Here is a 24690-nt window from a genome sequence, read left to right as displayed (position 1 = left end):
CAAACTAAAAAGGAACAGCAAAGGGGGAGAAAAAAAAAAGAGGGACGGAGCTTGAATAAACCCATCTGCTCACAAATGGCTGCAGAATTCATTTCAGGCTGTTAGGACAGTCTTGTTGCTATTTTTGTCACGACACTCCATCTCTCGCAGAAGGTGGGATGGGTGGGTGGGGGGGTGGGTGGGTGGGTGGGGGAGTAAAAGGAGGAACAAGAAGGAGAGGAGCAGATGCAGAGATGTACGAGGAGGTGTCTGCTCTCCCGCTGGAGACAGGGGGACGCTGAAAAGGAGGATAACTGGCTCCCAGAATGCAGCTGGCCTTGTTTCTGGGGCTGGTGCAGACATATTCATCAGTTTTCATGTCTTATTACCACAGTAATCACGTGGACTGTTGTTGTTAGTTTGAAATTGTTTGCTTGGAGCCACAGAACATCGTCCTTGTATTATGAGGCTCTAAACAGGCAGCCATTTTATAGAGAAGAAAAGGATGTTTTATGTGATTTGTGTCTCTCATCTCACTTTGAGATTCGGTACAGAGAGACTAGCTAAATGCGAATGAATAAAAATAAAGAAAGAATTTTTTAAACTGCCATAATGGTCAAATTACCTGTTCAGTCATTACAACACAACATGTTAGCTAACTTGCCTATTTACACATAAGACACAGCAGCATTAGCATTAGCATTCATTTTGACTTCAGTTTCTATCCACCTGATTGATGTAAGTCCAACATTCACACTCCTTTTAGCTCTGTTTTGGTTGCCACCATCTCCTACAAAAGTGTCTGACTCTTTAGCTGCTAAATGTTTGACATTGTTCACCTGCTAATCGCTAACTTAGCTCGCTGTTTGTAGCTGAGCGGGTGGTAGACAGTCAGTGGATGAAAACAGCTCTAGAGCTTTAAAAAACATCTCAATACTAAAAAACTATTACTACTCACTACTGAAAGTGAAGCTAATGCATGCAAACAAAGTTTCACTTAATTTTCTTAACATTTAGATTCTTTAATTGTAGCATTTTCTTGTATTTTATTCTTCTCCACATACAATACTGTGTACAGTACCATTACTGAAATGCTGTTTAAAGTACAGTTTTGAGGTACTAGTAGTACTAATAGTAGTACTATGCTTAAGTAGTTAATTTCTATTCTCAAAGGTTCTATTTCTACTTCACTACATTTCAGAATTCACACTTCTCTTTGACCAGCTTCAACATTACAATTGTTCTCACACACTAATGAATCACTTGTAATAATCCAGTAAAGTAACTAGACACCATCTTGTGATGGGATCAGCCAAGTTGACGTTCCCACCCATGAGTCATTGCTACATTATTGCATGAGTACTCAGCACACAGGGGTTGGAGCGCGCCCATCTTCAAATACCTTGACTGTATCTTGAACAGTTGTGACTCTATCATGCTGACAAAATGGTTGTCAATGGACAGACAGACATATAAACACCTGCCAAATTACTCAAAACTGTCTCTGTGGTAGTTCCCGCCACAGTAGGTGTCTCCAGGACCACATTTTGCCATGATGACATACACACATGCACAGACTCACAAGGTGAAAATAATGCCAGCTACACGCTGTGGCGGCTGGTAACAACATAACACACTCAATCGGGCCATTCTGCATAATGAGAACTTTTACTTTTATGCATTGTGCTTAAAGGGCCTTTTGCGTGCAAGACATTTTGACATTTTCTACTGTTCTGTTCAGCTTCTGAACGCTTCTTCCACTGTTGAATGTAAAGCACTTTGAAAGCACATTACTTTAATGAAATGTGCCATATAAACAAAACCGCTTTGCTTTAACAGCTACATGAACCAACAGGCCAATCTGCCACAAATAAAAGTTATGTATTATTTTTGTTTTTGTCCTATCTTGATGTTTATTTCTGGGAAGCATTAGTCACAGGTGACCCTACGCTCCGGGTGAAAATGGTTGTTCATGGTATGATGCATGAGATCTGATTCTAGTTTTTGTTTCTGACTCAGCTGTGTCATGGCGCTCTCTCCCCCCTCTCTCTCCCCCTCCAGTCTCTCATTTTCCTGGGCTGTGTGGCGGCTGCAGGGCTCGGCCTCAACCTTCTCTGTCTGGCCATTTACCTGAGCTGTTTGTGCTGCTGCCGCAAAGATGAGGAGGAGGAGAGCAAGAAGCCGAACTCCTGCTGCGTCACCTGGTCCGCTGTTGCTGCAGGCCTCATCACATGGTGAGGGAATCAAGCTGTTATGACTAACTGCTGATTATAGTGCGCACACACACACACACACACTCTCTCTCTCTCTCTCTCTCTCTCTCTCTGTTGATGTCTGCCATTCTGTGTGTTTTCCCATTTCCCTTTCATTCAGTATTCCTGATGGAGAGCTGTAAGTGGCAGGATGCTTTCAGTGCCCAGACTCTGTCTGTCTTTGCACATTCTGTATTCCCACATGAGATCCATGACTTATTACTTCATAGTGTGTAGACTCTTTGTATATTTGTCCACACTGTATGTCTGTATGTCTGTATGTCTTTGTTTGCCCATTTGTATTCTCCAGGAGTTCAGGGTCGCTCTCTCTGGTCTACATGCCTGTCAGTCCACCCCTCTTTTAAGATACCCTAAAGCTTCTACTGCAATTCTGCAAATACATGTGATCTGGGTTCACAGTGGCACAGCCAATGTTTTCTATTTCCCTCTTTTTATGAGATCAGTTGTTGATCTGTCTCTTTTACCTCTGTAAGACACTGATGCTGTTGATGTGGATGACATCTCTCTGGTAACTCTCACCCCCTTTTTTTTTTTTTTTTTTTTTGTGTGGTTGCCTGTGGTTTCAGGCTGTATTGACACAATCAACTCAAAATTATATAGCTGTGAGTTTACACTGGAGTTAACAAAACATCCTCTTGGTGGTTTTGAGTGCCAAGCGCTGTACCATCATTGTGGGTGAAGCTTTTCCCGGTTGTCGGTGTAATGTGAATAGTCTACTGACAATATGCAAAGTGTAATTGTGCGTCTCTGCCATTACTGGAGAGAAATCTCTTCACCTTGAACCTCTTGTAGAGGATGCAAAATAAAATGCATATACATATGAAACACATGCAATAATCTTTAAGACATTGTGAGTTATTTATACATATATATATATATATATGAGTATCTTTGTATACATATATACACATTTATATGTGTGTATCATGGGGATTATATACATTTGATGAAAATAAAGCATATGAAAGCCACCATACCCTACCATTTACCTTCTGAGTCTTGATAGCAATATGACAGGAACATTATAATACAGGTCCTGACACTAAGTACAGCTTAGAAATAATAATGGGTTTTTCATGCTTGTAAATAACATTTCCCCCAGCTTAATGCTCGCCTGAACCAGCAGTCTATAAAGTTTATCAAGCGTAGCCTATTTATTTTGCTTCTATGAAAAAATAAAGAAAAAACCCTGTTTATATCGCTGAATGGATAATGCAACCTAATGCAATAATGGAAAGCAGGTTACAGGTTACTAATGGTGAGTAAAATTAATTTTTACATTAGACCCATTAGCACAGATCTTGTGTTACAAGACAGAAAAAAAAATACTAATGTATAATGAATTTCAAGCTCAATTATCATGTCTTATGCAGGAGGAAATGGAATTTGTTTTATAAACCACTTAAATTATTGAAATGAGACTATTTTAGAGGAGGAGAAGAAATTGTTCCCTTATTTTTTTAAGATGATATCTGACCCAGTGTTTCCCCTCAGATTTAACTGGAGGAGCAGTTTCGATGTGATTTATTTTGGCTGTAGGCTGCTGGATCTCATCATCTCACTCTGTGCCGAACTGAAAACTTCCCTGATGTGAAGTGACATTATGTTTAGCTGCAATAAAGATTAATGATATCAGTATTATAGCCTGTAGCTTGTACACAGACAGCCCCGATTTAAAAAAACAAAAAATATATTTTTATACTTAGATCCAACTTTTCATTTTCTGTCTCCAACTTGCAAATCAAGCTGCTACGCTGCTGCTGACAAACTGCAACATTAACCATTATAAACCTCAAATTATAGGGGCAAAGATTCACTTACAGTCAGTAATTTTCCTAAAAGACTAAAAAGTAAAAGTTCCTAAAACACACGGACGGATGCAACACAGTCAGCACTTTCATCACTATTAAATCAGTCAGTGAAATATGTGCTATCCATAGAGTAGCTAATTGAATTTGTTACCAGAAGAGTGGTTACTTCTCTCAGCCATGTGACAGTCATATTTATTAACCAGTGAGTTATATTAGATTAAGCTTCAAGCATTATCTTTTTTCCAGAGATTCATTGTTAAATGGAAACACATTGTAGTAATGTGGCAGTGTATGAAATAAAAAAATAAATAAAAGCTCAGCACTGCAGGGAAAACCATGCGTTCTGTGCCACTGTAGCTTTAATCATACCAATGATTTATTCTTCTTTGTCATATGTTTGTGTCACTGCTGTCACTCTGTGTATCTGCTGAATGCAATTGGGAAACAAAAAGAAATGCTTTTCGGAGAAAAGCCTCATCCCACAGACTTCTAAAAAGGAAACATTTAAAATGATGACGAACGTTGTGTATGTCAAATTACCTTTGAATCACTGCTTGGAAAAAAACAGCACTGAAGCACTAATCATAAAACACTTCGCTTGGTTCGTCCACATTTATTCAGCGGTTTCTCTCTGTCAGGGGTTGCAAATGGTGTCTGTTCAACCAGTCTTCATTATGTGATATTTCATTATTTATGTGCAGCTTCTTAAATTGTAGAGAAGTGTCAGCACTACTCATGTTGAAGGTGTGTGTTATGTGAAATCACAGTCAGAAGGGGAAAAAAAAAACCTCATGTTGCAAGCAGCAGCTGGTAGAGGACGAGGACAATGGGAGGTGTCAGTCCTGTTGTGTAATTGCGGTACAGTATATTCACCAAGTGTTGTTGCATTTTGTCGTGACACATTGGCTAAAGTCGCTGGCTGCTGCAGGAAGCCCTCAGGAATTGATTGTCTGGGTAGTGGATTAGACTTTAAACCTATTTGAAAAATGTCTTACAGCCTTATGGCTTTATGGTTTGTTTGTACTTGAAACCACAGATCTATAAAAACAAAAAATGAAAAAAAAAATCCACAGTCTTACACACAAAATCCATTTGCAAACGTGTCGGTCAAATAAATACATGCAACAAACATAAATGCCATATTTCTCTCATGTTTCCTACATTGTTTTCATTCGCTTGAGGTTTGACTGGCACTCTTTTAATTGCACCAGCTCATTGTATCCTGTTCCTCTGCATTGGTTTAATGGTGCCCAACTGGTTCCCCAGCTGTTACTTCCAATGCACACAATCCCTAACGTAACAGCAGTGGATGGAAACACACGTTCATTTGCATTTTCTTTTGCCAAATTGCTGGAAATTAGGTTGAAACATGCTCTAAATACGGACGCAAACGCATATTGAATTGCCTGAATGTACAGTAGCTTTCCTCCATCTCTTTCATTTTGTGAAGTATTTAAGAACATACTTTATTTTCCATTTCTTAAAGTGGAAATTGTACCTTAAAAAGTAATAGTATCACTGTGATGAGATGACGATAAAGGTCCTTGTATCCTTGTAACTCCTGTGTGTGCCTTTACCCTCCTGAGAAAGTCTAGAAGTCTTGCCTTAGCTTCTTGGTCTTCAGGCAGCCCCCACACTTTACAAACAAAATCATATCCATGTGTCTGGTCTTGAGTAGAAACCTCTATCATGTCAGATACTGTAAAAAAAAAAATATGCCATGTGCGTTCATCACAAAAACTTTTTCTTTTTTGGCATTGATAATGCTCAATAGTAATCCCATTAAAGTGACCTGTTTCCTTCTGAAGGAGATTCAAAGAGTTTACGTGGCCATACTAGATCAATTTTAAGACTTGTGACATGAATGAGATGGGATTTCCTGTGGGAAATCAACTCTCCTTCATCTGATTCCCAACTTTAATTATGTCAATCTTCTGGATATACCAGAGGGTGGATGTGATTGCCCAGTGGATCTTGCATTGGACATGGACTGAAGAGGAAAACATTTTAATCCCATCACTCCAGATCCTTTCCCCCTCTTTTCCCCCTCTCTTTACATCTATTCCCTGTTTCCCCCTTTTCATTTCACTTCCTCTCCCTGCATACCCCGGCCCCCCCACCCCTTCCTTATGTTTCTGCTTATAGTCCCGCCGTCCTCCACTCTAATTATGTTTGACAGTGGCTGGAGCTGATACGCCGTGATGTCCATCCTAATTAACAGTTATGAAGCCAGAGCAGATGTCACTCACTGTGGTTTTGCAGCGCGGCCTACGGTGTAGCACATTAACTGTGTAATTATACTGTACCGTAACAGATTAGGCTGCTCATGTGGAAGACATCTGGACAGTGACAACGCAGCAACTTGTAATATAACTATGATAATTTACAGTTTCAATTTCAGACAGTTTGACTGTTTAGAAAAATACAGCTGCTCTTTTTCTAGAAGGTCTTTAATATGCAGTAAAAAGTTAATCTAATGTCCATCTTCTAAACATTAACAGTTGTTGGTCGTTTATTCAATTAATGTCAGTTAAATTTATTCATCCCACAAGGGCAATTAGAGGCAAGTATTTCTGCAAACACAAAAACCCACAAACAATTTGATGACTGTGAAGCTTCTCAGTCGTGCAGCTCATGGTTATCCAAGAGGAGCTGAATTGAGGACAACTGGACTTAAAGTATCTATAACAAAGTCCTGTTGCCCTGGATTCAGCTCTTCTTGGACACAAACAAATCCATTCACATACTTGAGATCAATCTAAAACTAGAATTACCACCTCGCAGTTTTAGGCTTCCACCAACAAGCCAAGTTGCAGGAAATATGTTCACAATCTGCCATTCTGTCCCATAAATACAGAATAGGTGTTTTTTGCAGAACATTATGATTTCACGGTGAAGTTGACTTTTGACCGTTTGGATATAAAATGTCATCACTTCATTTTATCCTTACGGACATGTACATGGACATGTAGGTAAATTGAATTATGATTATAATTATAATATATGATTTTGTGAGTTGTGGCCAAAAATGTGTTTTGTGAGGTCACAGTGACTTTGACCTTTGACCTTTGTCCATCAAATTCTAATCAGTTATAGATGAACTGATTAGAATTTGAAAACCTAAAAACAGGATGCCTCTGGCCTCGGCCGTCGCTGGCACAGAGGCATACGTGAGAAAGCAAAACGTTGAACTCATCAAGGGTTAATGATAGTGGCCAAACTTTGACTGTCTCATGGTATCCAAAACCACAAAGGCACATTATGTAAAAAAAAATGCAGAAAGGGAAAGTTACTCTACTTTCCAAGACACTTAAAATATTTATTTGTATTTAATGTTTATTTATTGGTATCTGATGCCAGTCAGAAAGTAAAAATGAGAACGGAGTGCACAAGAAAAGGAATAGAGATAAGCTGCCCTTTTTACATTATATCAGTGTATTCACTACATCAGATTCAATACAGAAATGCTTTGGCACAGAAGCAGCAATAAAAATGAACCAGCAGTAGTCTTTTAAAGCCCTCCTTCACCGTTTTTTGGGGTCATCTATTTTTAGTAACTGACAATTTATAACCTTGTTTTTAGTGCTTCTCAGGCCTTAAATGGTTATTTTGGAAATTGTCTAGCTCTGAAAACAAGAGATGCGTACATGAAAAATTCAGAAAGGAGCTATTTGTGTTTTATATTATAGGCCCGCTGCATATTAAGAGGATTTTTTTAGGTGGCCCTCACTGGGACTTGAGGAGGACAGGGAAAAAAATATAAATTCTCTTGTCTATATTTGTCATCTCAGGCGAGTCATCGCTGCCATTTTGGGGGAAAACCTCAAATATTCAAATGTGTCTGAGTCTATTTAAAGTAGCCCAAGGCCTTTTTCTGCTGCAGGCTGAAGGTTCCTTTTTTTCTAAATTCCCTTCACTGTCTTTTATCTACTTTGTCATTTATCAACATGACAGTTTGGACTTTTGCTCAGTGCATGCCAACTCAAATCTATGACATTCTCTCTCTTTGAATTAGACCATGGATATTTCAAGGAGTAGCACAAAGGGAACTGGGTGGACTGATGGAGTGAAGGAGGGATAGAAAAAGACAGATATTCTCTCTCTTTACACATGCCTCTCTGTCCTCCCAGTTTCTTTCTTTAAAAAAAAAAAAAATTGATTTTGCTCTTAAAATATTTGCACGAGTTCAAAGAAGTCGATGTTTCTCCGGGCTACTTTTACTTAATACATTTTTCTGCTTCTGTGGCGTTAGAAGATCAGTGATGAGAGATAAAAGAGGAGCGACTCTGTGGTGTTTTCTTTCCTAGGTGATGCTTTTTGGTGGGGAACAAAAAAAACAGAACAATCCAGACAAAAAAAGTATATGCGTCATCATCAGTGGGTTACTATTTAATGTGGGCACATGAAGCAAGGCATATCCTCTTTTTGTTTTCTTTTACCTTGCCGTGTTTGTCCTGTTCCCTGCTCTCTGCTTATGTGTTGCATTAATTCTTATAAGCCATCCGTCTCCCTGTCTGTCCATATAAAATATGGCTACAGTATACAGCTTGGTTCACTGTCAGGCTGTCTCTTTTGGTCTGTCTGTAACTGTCACTTCCTGCCTCTCTCCAAACTGATGATTTTATTCATGCATTCTCTGCCTTTGCTGTATCTCCTCCTACCTTTTCTTCATGTCTCTCCCTGAGGGTTGTGTTAAAACCCGCCAAGTGGGAGGTTTACTTGCAGGGGTTCGGTTAATGAGACTCTATTCTTGTTGTACTAATCAGGAAAATAGCCCCTGCTGCTCTGCCCCACCTGCACTCAACATCCACTGCCACACTAACTCTGCCAGAATTTAGCGATTCCAGGCGAGTGTTGCCGGGAGCATCGTTGACCGTAGATTTATAGTCTCTCTTTTCTGCTTAATGCTTATCCGGAGCATCATGGAGGATTCAAGGGGGAAGCCACGAGGTTAAGGACACTGCTCTAAGTCTCAATTATCCTGACTCCTGCTTACGTTCCCTTTAGTACTGGCCTGACCTGCCCCTGGCCTTTATCTGGGGCACATTTTACCATGGCGTAGTCGTGGTTTCCTGTGATTCTCAACCAGGTCTTTTAGGCGCAGGGGGTACTTTTGCAGTTGCTCAGGGAAACACTGAAAGATTGTTGAGTAGTTGAACTAATCTGGAAAAATACAAATCACAATTTGATTGTGAAAAACATAATTTCATGTTTAGTCAGCTGTTACACCTGAACACCGTACGAGCCTGTGAAAACACAAAGAAAGCTGTGAAAGTTAGCTTAACATGATAGATAGGCAAGAGTTAGCTAAAAGTAACAGTAATGATAAATGGTGAAATAGCTAAAAAATAATTAAGGCATGGTTTAAATAGATGGCTAAAAGTAAGGGATAAGTGTTAAAGCCAATGGTAAAGTTTGGCGCTAGCTGAAAGTAACAGTAATGATAAATGATGAAAGTAATGGATAAATTGTTTAAATACTTAGCTTAAAGTAATGGATTTATCCAATAGTAACTCTAGTAGTTTCTTAAAATGATAAACGGATCATCAAGATCAACAAGTCCTCAAAATTAACCAACATTACAGATCACTTGTCCTTACTGTTGGGTACCACCCATAAGAGCATAGCAGCAGGTGTACTAGACTTTCATTTAGACACAAAATTTACTTGGTTAGGTTTAGAAATAATCATGGTTTAGGTTTAAATAAATACTTTCTTAAGATCAGAGGACCTTCATCATCAAGATTAAAAAACAAGGATGACTCATGGTCGGTTTACCACAGGAAACGAGCAGCAGTTTCCTGTGTGATAGTCTTGTGTTTTGCCGACCCCTCCGTCTACCCCAAACCTCAACCTGTCACCTAACTTCCCCCTTTGCTCCTCTCGTAATTACTACAGCCACTAGAGGTCGCCTAACAATGACAAGGTAACTATGTCTCGTAATAAGCTGCTTGAACTGATGATCTATGGACTCATTCTTTACAGAAGGACAAGCTCCAGAAAGCTGTACTGATGTTTTATGGTTTATTAGATAAATGAAGAGGCATACATACTCATGAAACCTTGTAGACTTAATGAGGTCATAAAATATTGATTCATAATAAATAATTGCGTCAAATAGCCCTATACTGTATGCGCTCAACTCTAGGGTTTGTATTGGGTTCCAGTTAAGCACTATTCCTCCCAGTTTTATATAAACAAACATTGATTATCAGATAAAGAGATAGTAGATAATGCTTGAGGAAGCTACAGCCAAAGTAATCCTATACAACAGCTCTGCATTAATGAAGCTCATATTTAGTTTTTGTGAGTCCAAGGTATTGGATCTTTGGGGTCATTTCGCAGGCGACAGATTGTGCTGCTTGTACTGTATTGTGTCATACTGAAACACTGCGGACAAAATTATAGAAACACCATTTCATACGATTCCACGGCTCCACAAACTACAGCTCCACCTTTGGACATTACATACTACTACTACAGGGCTGTTGTATTTGATCGCACTATCTCAGCTACGTGCACTAATGAACTGATGACTATGGGTATAAAAGAGTTTCCTCCAGCAGACATGTCAGTTTTGCTAATGTACCATGGGCATCATCTTCTTTGGAGAAGGTTCTTGTACCTTCAGAGTAATGTTGCTACATCAAACTTATTTGTGCTATTTATGTAGAGAAAGATTGAGTGTAGCTGCTTTCAAATCCATTCATATGGCAGCACAATATGACAGCACTTTGGGGAGAACCAAAGCTCAGAGAGACGACTTAAAGACTTTGTGTTTATGTCTGTGGTTATTTTGTTGGTGCTGATGCTCCAGCTGAACAAATGAAATCCTTGCATGACTGAATCTATGAAAAACTATTCCAAATTACACAAATCCCAAAACCCGGTATTATATAATTTCTGGTTCAAAGAGTGTTGTTTACATAAGTCAACACAGAAATTCAGTTTCTGACAGCATTACTATATTGCTCTATGGATACAGTATGTTTGTTTTCCCTGCAGTAGTAAACCATTCTGTTTTGAGGTTTTGATAAACATGTCCATCAAAAAGTAGGGCTTGCTGCATGCAGAAGACAGTGTACTTATCTTTATGCACTTCTTTGAACAATATTCTATCAGTGTTTTAAGTAAAAGAAGAAAGTTCGACTTTGAGTTAGTCATAGTGCAAACTAAATGAATCTGATATGACCTCTCTCACAACCTTCAAGTCTCCAAGATGCTCCCCCCAAGACACACACAACAACTCCGCCTTTCCAATACACAGTCAATCATGCTGTTTAACATATGTACTCACAGTTCTACCTTCTGTCAGGGATTGTCCCAGATTGTTCCTGCCTCATTACCTTCCTGTTTTCCCAAAAGTCCTGGTTGATGGGTAAATCGATGATTCTGTTTTAACCTCCTAGGACCTGGCGTCCACATATGTGGACCTCACATTTTGGGTTCTCTAGACCACAATACTAACTTTTTCTCAACAAGGGCCTGGTGACCATATATGAAGATATTATACTGCCACTCAGTAATCGAAATTTAAAACTAATGTCCTCATATGTGGACATCATTTTTCTCAGGTCCCAATCAGCCTAAATAGCAAAGAGAAATTAAAAATGCACGCCATGCAAGAGTTCGGGTCTTAGGAGGTTAAGATAATGCCAGGCTGAAAATGAATTCATGAAATATTCATTAAATGTTGTGTAGGTGTTGTTTCCTGTTGAGCCGCACTCCTTGTAGGTGGTATATAACCACAGCAGTGTTTTAGTACAGAAATAAAATCAGTGCTTCCAGGTTGTTTAATGTTTTTAATTCAGCAAAGGTTCTAATAATGGCTTTGACTTCAGTGACAGAAAAGGACATCACCTTGGACATGTAGGATTTGCAAGCTACTGTTGTACTCTGTTCCTCTCATTAATTTATCAAAGGCTCACCTGTCCCTCCATGCCTCTTCTCTCCGCAGCGTCGCAGTGGGTGTGGGTTTCTATGGCAACAGTGAGACCAATGATGGTGTGTACCAGTTGACCTACTCCCTGTACAACGCCAATCACACGCTGGGCGGTGTGGACAGTCTGGTAGGTAACACACAGCGTCACATGATGAGCATCTTATCTGCATAAACACACACATATGCCTCATAATATCTCTGTATGAATTCAGTGACATTATGTTTTTTAGTTCGTAAAAACGAACTCAAAACATTCAGTTCAATTAAAGCTTTTTCATAACACATGAAGTTCATAGATGAGAGACCCATCCAGCGAGAAAGAAACAGCTCAGAGTGATGCTTCAGAAATGTTGTATACAGACCCACAGAGATACACACACACACGCACACACACACACACACACACACACACACACACACAAGAGAGGAGGAAAGCCCAGAGGACTCAGTTTAGTATGCCTTTAAATGTTTTTATGGTCTCTTTATGGCTTTTTACCACTACACACAAATTGACAGCCTCTCCACACAAAAACTCTTTCCTCCCAGACAGACAACCCAAACACCCACACACACACACACACTCTCTCTCTCTCTGTCTCTCTGTCACTGTGGCCTCAGCAGAAACAAAGGATCGTCCTGTGCGTTTCTTGTGCTCACTTTAGCTCAGTACGTGTGCATGATCCTCTTCTATTTTTATCTGTCTCACTTCCCATCTTAGAGACACAGATGCCCAAATGGAGCTCACTGTTGCACATTTCACACTAATGACAAGACATTTTTCTTAATTCAGACAAGAGTCAAATTCACACAGGTTAAAACTGTTGGATTTTTTCTCCCCCTGGATTTTTTCCCCCACCAGCGTTTTTTGAAAAAGTTGTTGAGGTAATATGAAAGTTAATTACCTGTCAACATTATTAGTGAAAGTACTTTGCAATTCAGCTTGGCAGTCTACAGTGCTGCGTAGACATCTGAGCTGTACACTTGAGATGTGAGACTTCGACTTGAGACAAACTTACATCACAAAAATGATAATTTGAGGCTCAGCTTGGACTCAGCCCTCAATGTTTTGAGATTTGCTTTGAGACTTTGTTCAAGATTCATGATAAATTACTAAAGACTTCTCGTGACTGAATTGAGACTGTGCAGATTTGAATCTTGCCTTGAGACTTGACCTGATATCAATTCAATGAGACTTTTATAGAATGACTAGGGACCTGCATTGATCCACTTGAGGCTTGATTTGAAACTTGTGTAGCTCCAAGTCAGACTTATGTAGATTGACTTGAGACTTGTTTAGACTGACCTGAGATTCCTATAGATTGATTTGTGACTTGGTTTGAGACTTGTCTAGATTGATGTGAAACTCATATAGATTTGACATATTGACTTGAGATGTGACTTGAGACCTCATTTGAAATTTTTGTAGTCTGACTAATACTTATGTAGAATGATACAAGACTTGACTTGAGACACGTGTAGACTGACGTAAGACTTGACTAGAGACTCATGGACATTGACTTGAGACTTGACTTGAGGCTCATGGAGATTGATTTGAGACTTGACTTAAGACTTGTGTAGACTGACTTGAGACTTCACTTGGACTTTTCATTTTAACACGAGGAAGGGTATTATTTATGACCAACAACATAAGAACTCTGTATAACGATGACATATGAATGTAACGCTCGTAAACATTAGCTGTGTGTTGTTGCATCGCCAGTGTGTGACCAGTAGTGACCCAGCGGTGTGCGACCCAGCAGTAGTGTCAGTGCAGGCGGAGACCCTGGGTGACTTGCTGTCGAAGAGTAGGGATTAAGTCTCCATCTGTGTTAATGGAGATTAATGTGGTGGTATGTGAGCCACTCAGCGCGGTGACTCAGTATGGCCTCAGTAATAAACACTTTGCTGAGAGCATATAGAGCCCGTGGCACAGTCAGCACAGCACTGTTTTGTGGTATTTTCGGACTTATGGTTGGATTTAATGGAGGGTAGATCTTAGCTGTCTGGCAACTGATTGTTGTGCTTCATAAATGATTTAAACTGGAAAGATGTAAGAACCCTATGACTACTGATGTCGGAAGATCAGTAGAGCTGTCAGTTGGGATTAGTTCTCACGTGATGCGCATTAACCAGCTAAGATTTGCTTATTTTGATTTACTCCACTTCGTCGGTGTGCCCACGTTAAACTTGTTTTCACCCTTTGTCATTTCTAGAATGTACGAATTGATGTTCGCTGATTGGCTCCTATTAATCTTGTAAAGCACAACTCGCTGTGTTCATTTCCCAAAGTCACACCAGCAAGAGGAGAGAAATCATCAACATGTAGCTGATGTGGAAGCTTGTCGGTGTGTTCCTGTGCGATGTGTGAACTCATGCAAACACATAATTGGACATGGTGGCCTTTATTCTAGCATCTTATGCGTGTGTGAGTGTGCTTGCGTGTGTGTGTGTGTGTGTGTGTGTGTGTGTGTGTGCATGTGCATGAGTGAGTTCACTGCAAGCAGCTAAAGACTGTTAAGGAGTCTAGTTCTTGAGTAGGACAAAGGGCCCAGTGTGCCACACACGGTTCCCAGTCTCCCCCCACCTAATCAACCATGAGCCCAGGAGACAAAGCCCTTTGATGGGGAAGAACAAGCAGCATTGCTAGTCTGTCTGATTGGCAGAGTTGGTATTGAAATTGGTATTGAAATCATTGACAATGAAGGCTTCACTGCCCTTTGGCCCACACAAATGCCTTTTAGCCCGGTTCCAAGAGAGTTTAGAAGTGAGTTCGCTTCCAAAGCCTCGGTGTGTAAGACAGGAAAGGAAGGAATTCAGACTCATTATCAGTAGAAGCTTTTTTCTCAGCTACTGTTGAGACCTTGATTAGTTACGGTCTGGAATATATGCTTATGATGTGTTTATGAACACACTCACACACATTAGTGAGAATGTGGAATTTCGAATTAGGCAAAGCACTTGCACACTGAGAGAGGTGCGTTTACGAGACATCACTTTCAAACAGTGATGAAAAAAAAAAAGAAAAGAGAAAGGGCTGTTAAATTTGGACACCGGCCAGCCGGGATGCTGTAATGGGACCGATGTGACATTTGAGGTGTTTAGCCGCACTAATAATAACTGTATTGTTTGGAGATGGGTGTTCTTTGGCAGCCTGCAGTCATCAAGTGGACTGGGTCGACGTCTGGGTCAGTCAGTGAGCATTTAGCTAAAGCTCAAATGCGTTTTGGATGTTGTCCCACTACATAATTACAAACATGAATATTTCTACACCAGTCTCATAATAAGCTTTATGTAATAATACAAAATAATAAGCTATTCATATGTGAGGGTATTGGGAATTAAAAAACTGTAGATTTCAAAAGATAAAGAGTGGAAATACACCTTTTCATTACTCTTTGTGCACACACCAGATATTCACACTGTTTGGTCAAACTCCACGCAGACAGTCCCAGTTGCTCAGGTGAAGTTGAAATGCCCTTGATGTGAGTCGAAATTTCCAAGCGCTGCGCCATGTGCGTGTTCACAGTCTGACCCTGTTCTTTGTCCTGTAAAAAAATATTTCTGAGAAGTGGCACTCCTCAAAGGAGTTCAAGTATCTTGGGTCCTTGGGGTATTGTTCACAAGAGAGGGCAAAGTAGAGCGTTGGAACAGTGTTTACATTTTTTTTTTTCATTTACTTGATGGTGTGTGATGTGAGCAGTGGCGGGACGGTCTGCCGTGTTTTATTACTGAATATCAGACTCTGCTGCTTTTGGTAGATGTGTTATCTTCACTATCAACAAACTCTACTGGCATGCAGGAGAAATCACAAGCAGCCCCCGATGACCACCTGAGTTCATGCGCTCCCCCACGTGGTGTCTCTGAAGCTGCTCATGTTTGAGGAGTCTATGCACGTAGGCACCAAGTGTAAACCCATATGTATGAATGCAGCTTAATGCAGTGTTGAAAAGGCGAGCCGAGTCTGAAGATGAAGCTTTTACTCGATTTAGGTTCCAGTCCTCACCTGTGGTTGATGAGCTTTGGATAGTGAACAAAAGAACGAGATTGCATATAGAAATGGCTGAAATTAGTTTCCTTCACGGGGTGTTGCAACTCCTTTGGGAGATATAGTACCTTGGGAACCTCCAGAAAGACCCGGAAGATGTTCTGTGCTGCCTCGCAAAGCCTCCCTCCCTGCCGCCATGAACCAGACCAGGATAAGTGATGGAAAATTGATAGATGTTTGGATGTGAAACTTGTCCTCCTCATCATTTCCTCCACTTCCTGCATTAGCTACACAACTGCAACAGCAGCTAGATATACAAAGAGAGCAGGCCAGGGCATCACCGTTTCTACCACCACAATTTGTGGTGGTTTAGGGATGGTGAGGCGAGAAATGTGTTACATCCAAGGAGAGGAGGCACAATCTTTTCCTCGGTTGTTTTGGAAGTAGAACGGACCATTGGCCCAGATATAGGATGACCCTATGGTCTCTGTAGGAGACAGTGGTGATGCTTTCAACAGACAACTGTCTTGTCCTTGAATACAAGACAAACCACTGAAAAAGTATCATATGAACTGACATCAAAGCAAATATTCCCCCATCAGCAAACCATCACAGCCGTTGTTGTTTCTTGCTCCACAATGAACTCCTTCTCTCCTGTTTCCTTAGAGGACATCACTAAATCAAGCCTTTATAGACCCCCCCCCACCACACACACACACACACACACACACACACATTCTTCCCTCATCCTTGTTTTTATTATCCATTCAGACAGGCTTTTGGTATGACTAGCTGCTCCATTTTATTCCTTGTTTGTATTGGCTCATTTCCCCGTCTGTGTTCAGAACGTCTGTGCTTGTTATTTGTCTCTGTCCTGATTTCTTTGTTGTTGTTGTCATTTGAACTTGTCAGCCCTGTGCTGTTTTGTTGTCATTGCTATTTTTAACATTGTATTTTTCATCAATGTAAAGAACTTGTATCTGTGAAATGTTGCTAATGTTCGGACCATTGCGGTACTCGCCCAACAGCTGCTTTCCCTGGGTGCAAATGAAAAAGTCTCATTGACAACCAGATGTGCTTTTTAATAGGCGTGCTGGCTCATGCAGTCCAGTTGAGATATGACTAATGGACACTTTTGCTGACTTCCCTAATCTCGCAAGGCTGGATGGGCAGCCTTGCAAAGTTGAAGGGAAAGTACTGAGGGCATCTCTGTAGCCAAACCACTTTCTGCTCAAATCCCCCTCCTCTTGTGAGCTCTCGCTCTCTGAATAAGTAAACTGCACGGTTGAGTTGTTTTCTAGCATCACAATCTCACTTTTGGACAACAGTCTTCACAGTGTGGGCCATCTAAAAATGCTTGATTTTATATCTGTTCGATGTTTCATGAACAAACCCATAAACGTCTCCAAGTCCCGCCGCAGGAAAACCTCCTAAGAGCTCCGTGGTCATCAAGTATCTGAAAGGAAAAAAAAGGAGGTAGGAAAGAATATATTTTTAAAGAGATGTTCTGCTGAGCTTCGTTACCCAGCGGTGAAGATGGTCTCTATCTTTGAGGTGACTGAGCTGCAGAGGCACTTCAAGACCCATGTTCCATTTCACGCTCCAGCTCCCACATTCAATTTTAATTGAAGAAAGTCTCTCCACTATCATGCAGAGACAGTGAGTTAGAGCAGGAAGAAAAGGATCTTAACCTTTGTTTAACTTTAACCAATACGCTCATTGGCCCTCATTTATCAAGTGATTATGGGAAAGGTACAGAATATAGTGGAAGTGATTCTTGGATGCTTGCTCAGCAGCTAAAATGAGCAGATTATTTAATAGAATGAGAAGTCAGTGGCTGCCGTGATGTGAGAGTTGTGTGGCAATGGTACAACGGATCCAAAGTTAGGCCCTTTCGGTGACCCGAAGCTTATCAAAAGGAAAACTTAAAACGCAGCGCACGTTCCAAAGGCAAAAATTCATGAAATCTGTCTTCATCAGTTTTAGTCTGGCACCAGTCTTTAGAGTGTGATTCACAGCTTTCAAAGAAAAAAAGAAAACAACATGAAAACAAGCAATTTTCTGTTTCAATCGGAGACGGACATTCTCTGGGAGGTTTGTGTCTTAAGTGAAAAATGTTCTTTTACGCTGCTTAATGCTCCGGGACTCATCTCTGAAGCATCACGTCCTCGGAGGCCGTGTACCAGCCCCAACAGAGCTTAAAGATAAAGATCCAGTTCTGGTGAAGGAAGTGGAATTTATATTCTGTAGAGTCTGAGAGACAGCATGGTAAAGCTGGGGGTGAGAACAACACACAGGGACTTAAACAAAGAGTCTTTATCCAGTCTTGATCCTGCGATATGAACTCTCGGATGAGAAAAATGGTTTGATATGAATCATTATTAAGCAATAATAGTAATACAGTTGTTTTCCATGCGAGTATAATGGGTCATAATGGGTCTATGTGAAAGATGCAAACGGAAATGCCAAGGTTTTCAGTGTAATTAGGGATCAGATTTTATCATTTGATAGTAGAGTCGGTCAGGCAAGGAAAAGGACGTGAGACTATGTGATCGTACCGCCCCTCCCTACTCTGCGTAGGGGCTTCAAAATAAATACACGCTCATGTAAACGAGAACCTTTACATAATGTGCATTGATCTACATTTTCTTCCCTTTCCTCAAGCTAGAATCAGCATTTGGTATTTGACAGCATTGTCACTTTTTCAGCCTAAGGCCACTTGTCATTTATCAGGTTTTTCTTTTATGTTTTTTTTTTTGTTTGTTTACCCTCCAGCACGCTGAAGTGAATATCCCACGGTAAAATAGCTTCACGCCAAGCACATTCCTTTGCACATTGTTTGTTTATAAAAGATGTGAGGCAGCGAATGCTTCTCTGTGCCCTCAAAACATCAGACTGAGATAAAGAATGAGAAGACTTGGGCTGGGAATCATATCTGCTTGATCGGTGTGGATCACTTAAACGGTGAGGATCAGACCGAAGACGAAGGAGAGATTAGCAGGATTGGCTGTCTCCCCAAGCGTTTCACACATGGAGGCGAGGATCAGATACGTGCCTTCATTTCCCATCTGCAATTTCATCTACTCAGTCAAAGGAGGACGTGGTATTGATGAGTGATTGGATAACAACCTGTACAGGCCTGTGACTCTCAATGGCTGACTAAGTATGGTTCTATTTTAGTCATTTAAAGGTCCCTTATGTTACACTTTTTCCAGTGTTTTAGTGTATATCCATAAGAAGATATATTTGTGGTTTTAAGAACCAAAAACCATCTCAGTGTAGTTTTATATCTCCTAGGCTTCTCTCTGGAGCTCTAGCAACAACAGGTCAGTGAGCCAATCAGAAGAGAGGTTCTTAGCCTCTTTCCTGATTGGCTGACTGTTTTATGAATGATCAAATAAAAATAAAGCAGATTTCAGGTAAACACTCAGAGAAACCAAATCCTGCAAGGTTGGATGGTGAGTCCAAGTGGGCGGGGCTTGAGGCATGGCTGAGAGCGGTAACTGCTTTGTTGTGACATCACAAAGTTATAGAATTCCTGACAGCTCATTTTAAGTCTGTTTCTGAATACAGGCTGTGTGCATTTCTTTTTTGTTTATTTCCGAACACATATACTGTACGTTTAATTATATTATTGCTGTTTTATACGTCAGTTTTGCATTCAAGCAATAGAACTGTTTGCACAGACAAGGAAATCAAGATCAGGAGCTACTAAATATGCCTGAAATGTCAGATTTTATGTTTTTGTCTAACTCTATTTTAATAGAAGAAAAAATTTCAATTTGACTTTGGTTCCTTTTGTGTATGGGGTTTCTGTCCGTATTGTCACAGCACACAATAAGGCAGATCATTCCACTAGAACAGCAAAAATAACACTCAATTCAATAAAAATGTGATTTGTAGGCGAAAATATCTCTGATGTCTTTCACTTTGTTGAAAGAAAAAAATGTCTTTTAAAATGTGAGTGCGAAAATAAATGATTTGTGAAAACATTCCTGTAGGTATAGCAGACAATACTCGGTCAGTCATGTAGGGCTTTTTCTGTGTCTTGTTTTTTTTTTGAGCTTCTCCGTCTGTCAGTTTTTCCATAGGCTGTCTAGTGTGGGCCGCACATTGAATGCAAAACCCAGCTAATTACTTCCACCCAATCCCTCCACGTCTTAGCTCGCAGCAAACCCCCTTTCCTGACAAACAGAGCAACAATATGAGTTGTCTCTCTTGTGAATGCCAAGTACCCAGAGCTGAATGAGAGCGTTTATTACCCTTTTTAATTATCAAACAGCAGGATGTCTGTCCCTGTAAACAATTTTCTGCCTTTAAGCAAAGTACAGAGAAATTAGTCCAAAGGAAATGGGTAGCACCTGTACAGAAGATGTTCCGACAAACGTAATATAATGTGGTCCTGTTTCTGAGGTAGAAATGTGAGGTATCACAATAAACGAGATTGTCTTTGTTTGTTTGTTCTTTGCTTTAGATTATTGCATTTCCCCATGAGGAATGGATTAGCTATATGATTTCACGGCTGTAATGGGTTAACAAATTATCAGTCTCGTTAGTGAGGTATCACTTTGGAAAATAGTCTGACAAACAACAGCAGCAGGCATGGAATACAAAACTCCACTCTGCAGCAGAAAACCTACTATTTCACCTCTGGGCTCTCTAGTTTTGGCTGTTTTCCAAGCTGAACTGTTTACTTAAAATGGACCTCTTCACCAACACCCACACTCACTATTCCTGCTCGCCCACACACACACTGTCCCCTCTCTGCTCTGCTGCTGATTGGCAGCACAGACCAACCTTATGTTTAGGCTAATCTCACCTTTGGTCACTTGTTTTTGGGAAACTTTTTCAGAGTAAATGTTGACCAAAGGCATCCGAGCATGAGCAGGATTCTGTACCGTGCTCCGCACAAAGAAAAGTCTCTCAATACATTTTTGTAGAAAGATGGAAGATATAAAAACATTATCATTTCCTCAAACTGGTATGTTACACTGCTGGCAGCGTTTCCACAATTTAACTTAATTGCCAATTATATTATTTGTTATTTGTCAGTGCATACATTATTATCTGGAATGAATGAGAGTCTACAGCTATGCTATCAGCTCTGCAGGCTTCAGAAAAGTGCGTTGAGCTGAATGCTAACTTCAGCATGCTAACATGCTCACAATGACAATGCTAACATGCTGATGTTTAGCAGGTATAATGTTTGCCTTGTTCTTCATCTTAGTGTAGCGTGTTAGCATGCAAACATTTGCTACTGTAATTAGCAATAAACATCAATAGCTATTACCATTGTTAATCAGGAAATAGTTTCTTCATAACTCCTTACAATGTACAACAATATAGACATTAGGAAGTTTGACTTTGATGCTGATTTTACCAGTGATTACTCGGCTTAAGAGCACATTGTAATACATGACGGCAGCTTGGAAAAGCAGCTTGGACACACACAAGCAGGCACATTCACACACATATTCACACACGCTAACGTGGCTTTTTCCCCAGGACTCCTCCAGTGTAACCACTGAACCGCTCCACAAGAGCAGCAGTTGACTGGTTGGTTGAGTGCCTTGCTTCAAGCAACAAAAAACCCTTCTATATTTAGACATCTTTCCTCAGTGTGATGAAACAATTCACAACTGTTCAGAACTGAGCATCACAACCAGGAAACAAGTAGGCCTATAATAAAATTCATTTATAGAAACTGAGTAGAGATATTAAAACTTGATGGCGGTTAGAGTTGATGGCTAGACCACAAACATAACATCTAGTAAGATGTTTCTTGTTCAGTCATGTAACCCTCCCCAAGGACTTTGATAGCTCCGCTCTATCTTTCATCTCACTCCCCTCCTCTCCTCTTGTGCAGGTTACTGGTACTATGGGCAGCATGAAGAGTGGTTTGCACCAGCACCTTGCAAGGCTGGATGAGATCTTCGCCACACGGGGTGACTACGTGCAGACCCTGCAGTTCATGCAGCAGATGGCTGACAATGTGATCAAACAGCTGCTGGGCCTGCCTGACTGGGAGGAGGCCAAAGTGGACCTGGCATCCATCGCTGATCAAACGGCAAACATAGAGTACTACAGGTGAGGAACTGAGCAATACATGTGTCTAGCTTGTACAGTGCAGGGTGGCCAGGGGCTCACTCACTGTGATGCCCCAGATGTAGAGGTTTTGAGTTTAACAGGAAGTGAAAACCGCCCAAAATGGCACCCACCCAACTGGATTTTCTCCAAAGCTTAAAATTGTATTTACTGTTACCATGAATATTTTCAGGGGTTTAGTGCACCTATAATGCTGTGGGAGGCAAAATTGTACACATGTATTTCTGAAATGCAAATTAGTAGAGAACATTTTTAGAAATATAGTTATTAATATCTTACATAGCTATCCACGATGGTGCTACTTTTTTTTGGAGAAGACATCTAAGCATAAGGGAAGCTGGGAGTATCACATATTTATGAACTTTAGAGTTATAATTACAAAATATAGATGATTTTTCACGATGCAAGATACACTTCAGCTTATAATATCATGTCTCTTTTTATAGCTACCATTACTGAGCAATTTGTTAGTTGAACACGCAGCTGATGGGATGAAATAATGTGGTTGCATGTGTGTATCACCCACTTGTGTGAATAAAACGTCCTTTGCGCACATGGCTGTGTGGGACAAAGCATCCTATTAAATCATTAGCAGTCATTGCATCAACGCTTACCATGCATAGAGGCTAATGATACGGTGCAGTGGTCTTAACAACTACAGGATGTCATGAACTACTATCCAAGGCCTTGTCACATAACCGTTAAATTCATAGTCTTATCAACTTAGAGCAGAGACAGACCTGTGGCCCTTTTTTTTTTTTCTCCTTTCCGTGGTTGTTTCTGTGGAGTCTGCAGGAACAGACAAGCCAGTGTGTTTGTATTGATCTGCAATGTGACTCCTCTGCTTTCCCAATAATTCAATACCCCTCATTGCGTCACACTAATAGAGTAGACAGACCGAAAGTAGACAGCCAGATATTGTAAGCTGTTAATGGACTAATTAGCACCGCCTCACCCGAGCAAATTGTTTGTGTGTGTGAGTTTTGGGAGTGTGTGTTCACATGTGTTTGATTGGACTTATCAAAGTCTAAGTGTTGTTTTCTCAGTGCTGGCTGTCTTCAGTGTATTCATCCAGAAATATTTTGTTTACTTTCCAAGCTTGCACACAGTGTTTGTCATGTTACTATACTGAGTCATAAAATACAAATTGCAGAGCACTGATACAGCCATCATCCATTCCAGGAATTGCTCCACATTCCTTTTAATAGTGTCCCAAAGCAAACAGACTCTTTATATTTTTATTATTTTTTTAGTCTGAATTTTCACTCAGTCTTTGATGTTGTTTTACATTTTGGCATGAACAGTTCCTAAGTCTAGATTTGCTACTAAGGGTACCCAACAAGAGAATGTAATTTGGTCAAACAGATCCTTTGTCTCAATTAAAGGTCACATAATTTATAAAGTAAGCTTTCCCTATCTTTTCTGATTATAAAGATATAGATATAAAGGTATAGGTTTCATATTAATACGGTGAAAGTATCAAAGTGCTCAGTCCACAGAGAAATGCACACAGTCTGTATTCAGAAACTGAGCCTTAAAACAAGCCGTCAGGACTGCTGTCACTTTGTGATGTCACAACAAAACAGTCACTGCGCTCAGCCATGTCCCAAGCCCCGCCCACCTGGACGCACCATGAGTGTTTACATGAAGTCTGGTATATTTTTATTCGATCACTCAGAAAACAGTCAGAGCCTCTTTTCTGATTGGCTCACCGACCTGTTGTCGCTAGAGCTCCAGAGAGAAGCCATAGAAAGAAGATGTAATACAACATTGAGAAATATATCCTCTGACGGATATCAGAACTTCAAATAAAAAAAAGTGTAAAAAATGGGACCTTAAATGGTTGCTGTGATCGTGTTATACCCCTACTTTGTGATTTGGGTGCAAACACAGGGGAATTTGAATGTAAAAAAAGTGTCATATCTTGCTGCTAAAGCTGCACTTTGAGTGGAGTGAAACCCAAGGTTCAATATCAAGTCTATGATAACTAAAAACCTGAAGTATATGGGAAAATTTAACTAGCCCTTACAGATATAGAGCTAATGTGTAGATGACAGTGACCTCTGAGCTCTCTGTGAGGGGAGGTTTTCGTCAGGTTGTTATTATCAATCTTTTAAATTGAAGCTGAAGGGCTCTCAGCTATCCAACACAATTTCTTGAAGAAAAGTGCTTTTCTATTATACATTCATGTAACCTCCCATCCCCACGTGTCTCTGTGCTCTACTCACTCTAATTAGATTAAGATAACACAGACAAACACAGTGGCAGTGTTACCCAAGAGCCTCCATGTGCATGTTGACATCCCAGCTTCTTGTACTGTACGAATTAGATGAAGATGAAATGAGGAAGAAATAGCGAGGAGGTGGTGGCGTGGGAGAGAAGGGCAAGGGAGAGAGAAAGGGCTGACAAGGAAAGACAGAGAGCATAGAAAGATTAAAGAGAGTAGATGAGAGGAGGAAGAATAAAGGGAAAGATAGAGGAGAGCATGAGAGATGGGGGGTCATGTGGGAAGGATTCTGTATATTGATGGAGACGGATTGATGGGAAGTAAAAAATAATAATTAAAAAGATAACAAGACTGCACAGTGATGTAGG

The 24690-nt window shown here is 40.4% G+C and overlaps 1 protein-coding gene across 2 annotated transcripts in view; it reads left to right on the top strand.

Annotated features, from left to right (window-relative positions):
• ttyh2 (tweety family member 2) overlaps positions 1 to 24690 on the top strand; it is a 61802-nt gene that overhangs the window by 13250 nt on the left and 23862 nt on the right. For both annotated transcript variants that reach the window (XM_056366369.1, XM_056366370.1), the window contains exons 2-4: positions 2041 to 2213; positions 12021 to 12132; positions 21857 to 22077. In XM_056366369.1, the coding sequence (XP_056222344.1) occupies positions 2041 to 2213; positions 12021 to 12132; positions 21857 to 22077 (506 nt within the window). The remainder of the gene's footprint in view (positions 1 to 2040; positions 2214 to 12020; positions 12133 to 21856; positions 22078 to 24690) is intronic.

Source organism: Seriola aureovittata, chromosome 21 (assembly GCF_021018895.1).
Source record: "Seriola aureovittata isolate HTS-2021-v1 ecotype China chromosome 21, ASM2101889v1, whole genome shotgun sequence".
Taxonomy (NCBI): Eukaryota; Metazoa; Chordata; class Actinopteri; order Carangiformes; family Carangidae; genus Seriola; species Seriola aureovittata.
The sequence above is the reverse complement of the archived record's forward strand: the minus strand, read 5'-3'. Positions and strand labels throughout refer to the sequence as shown.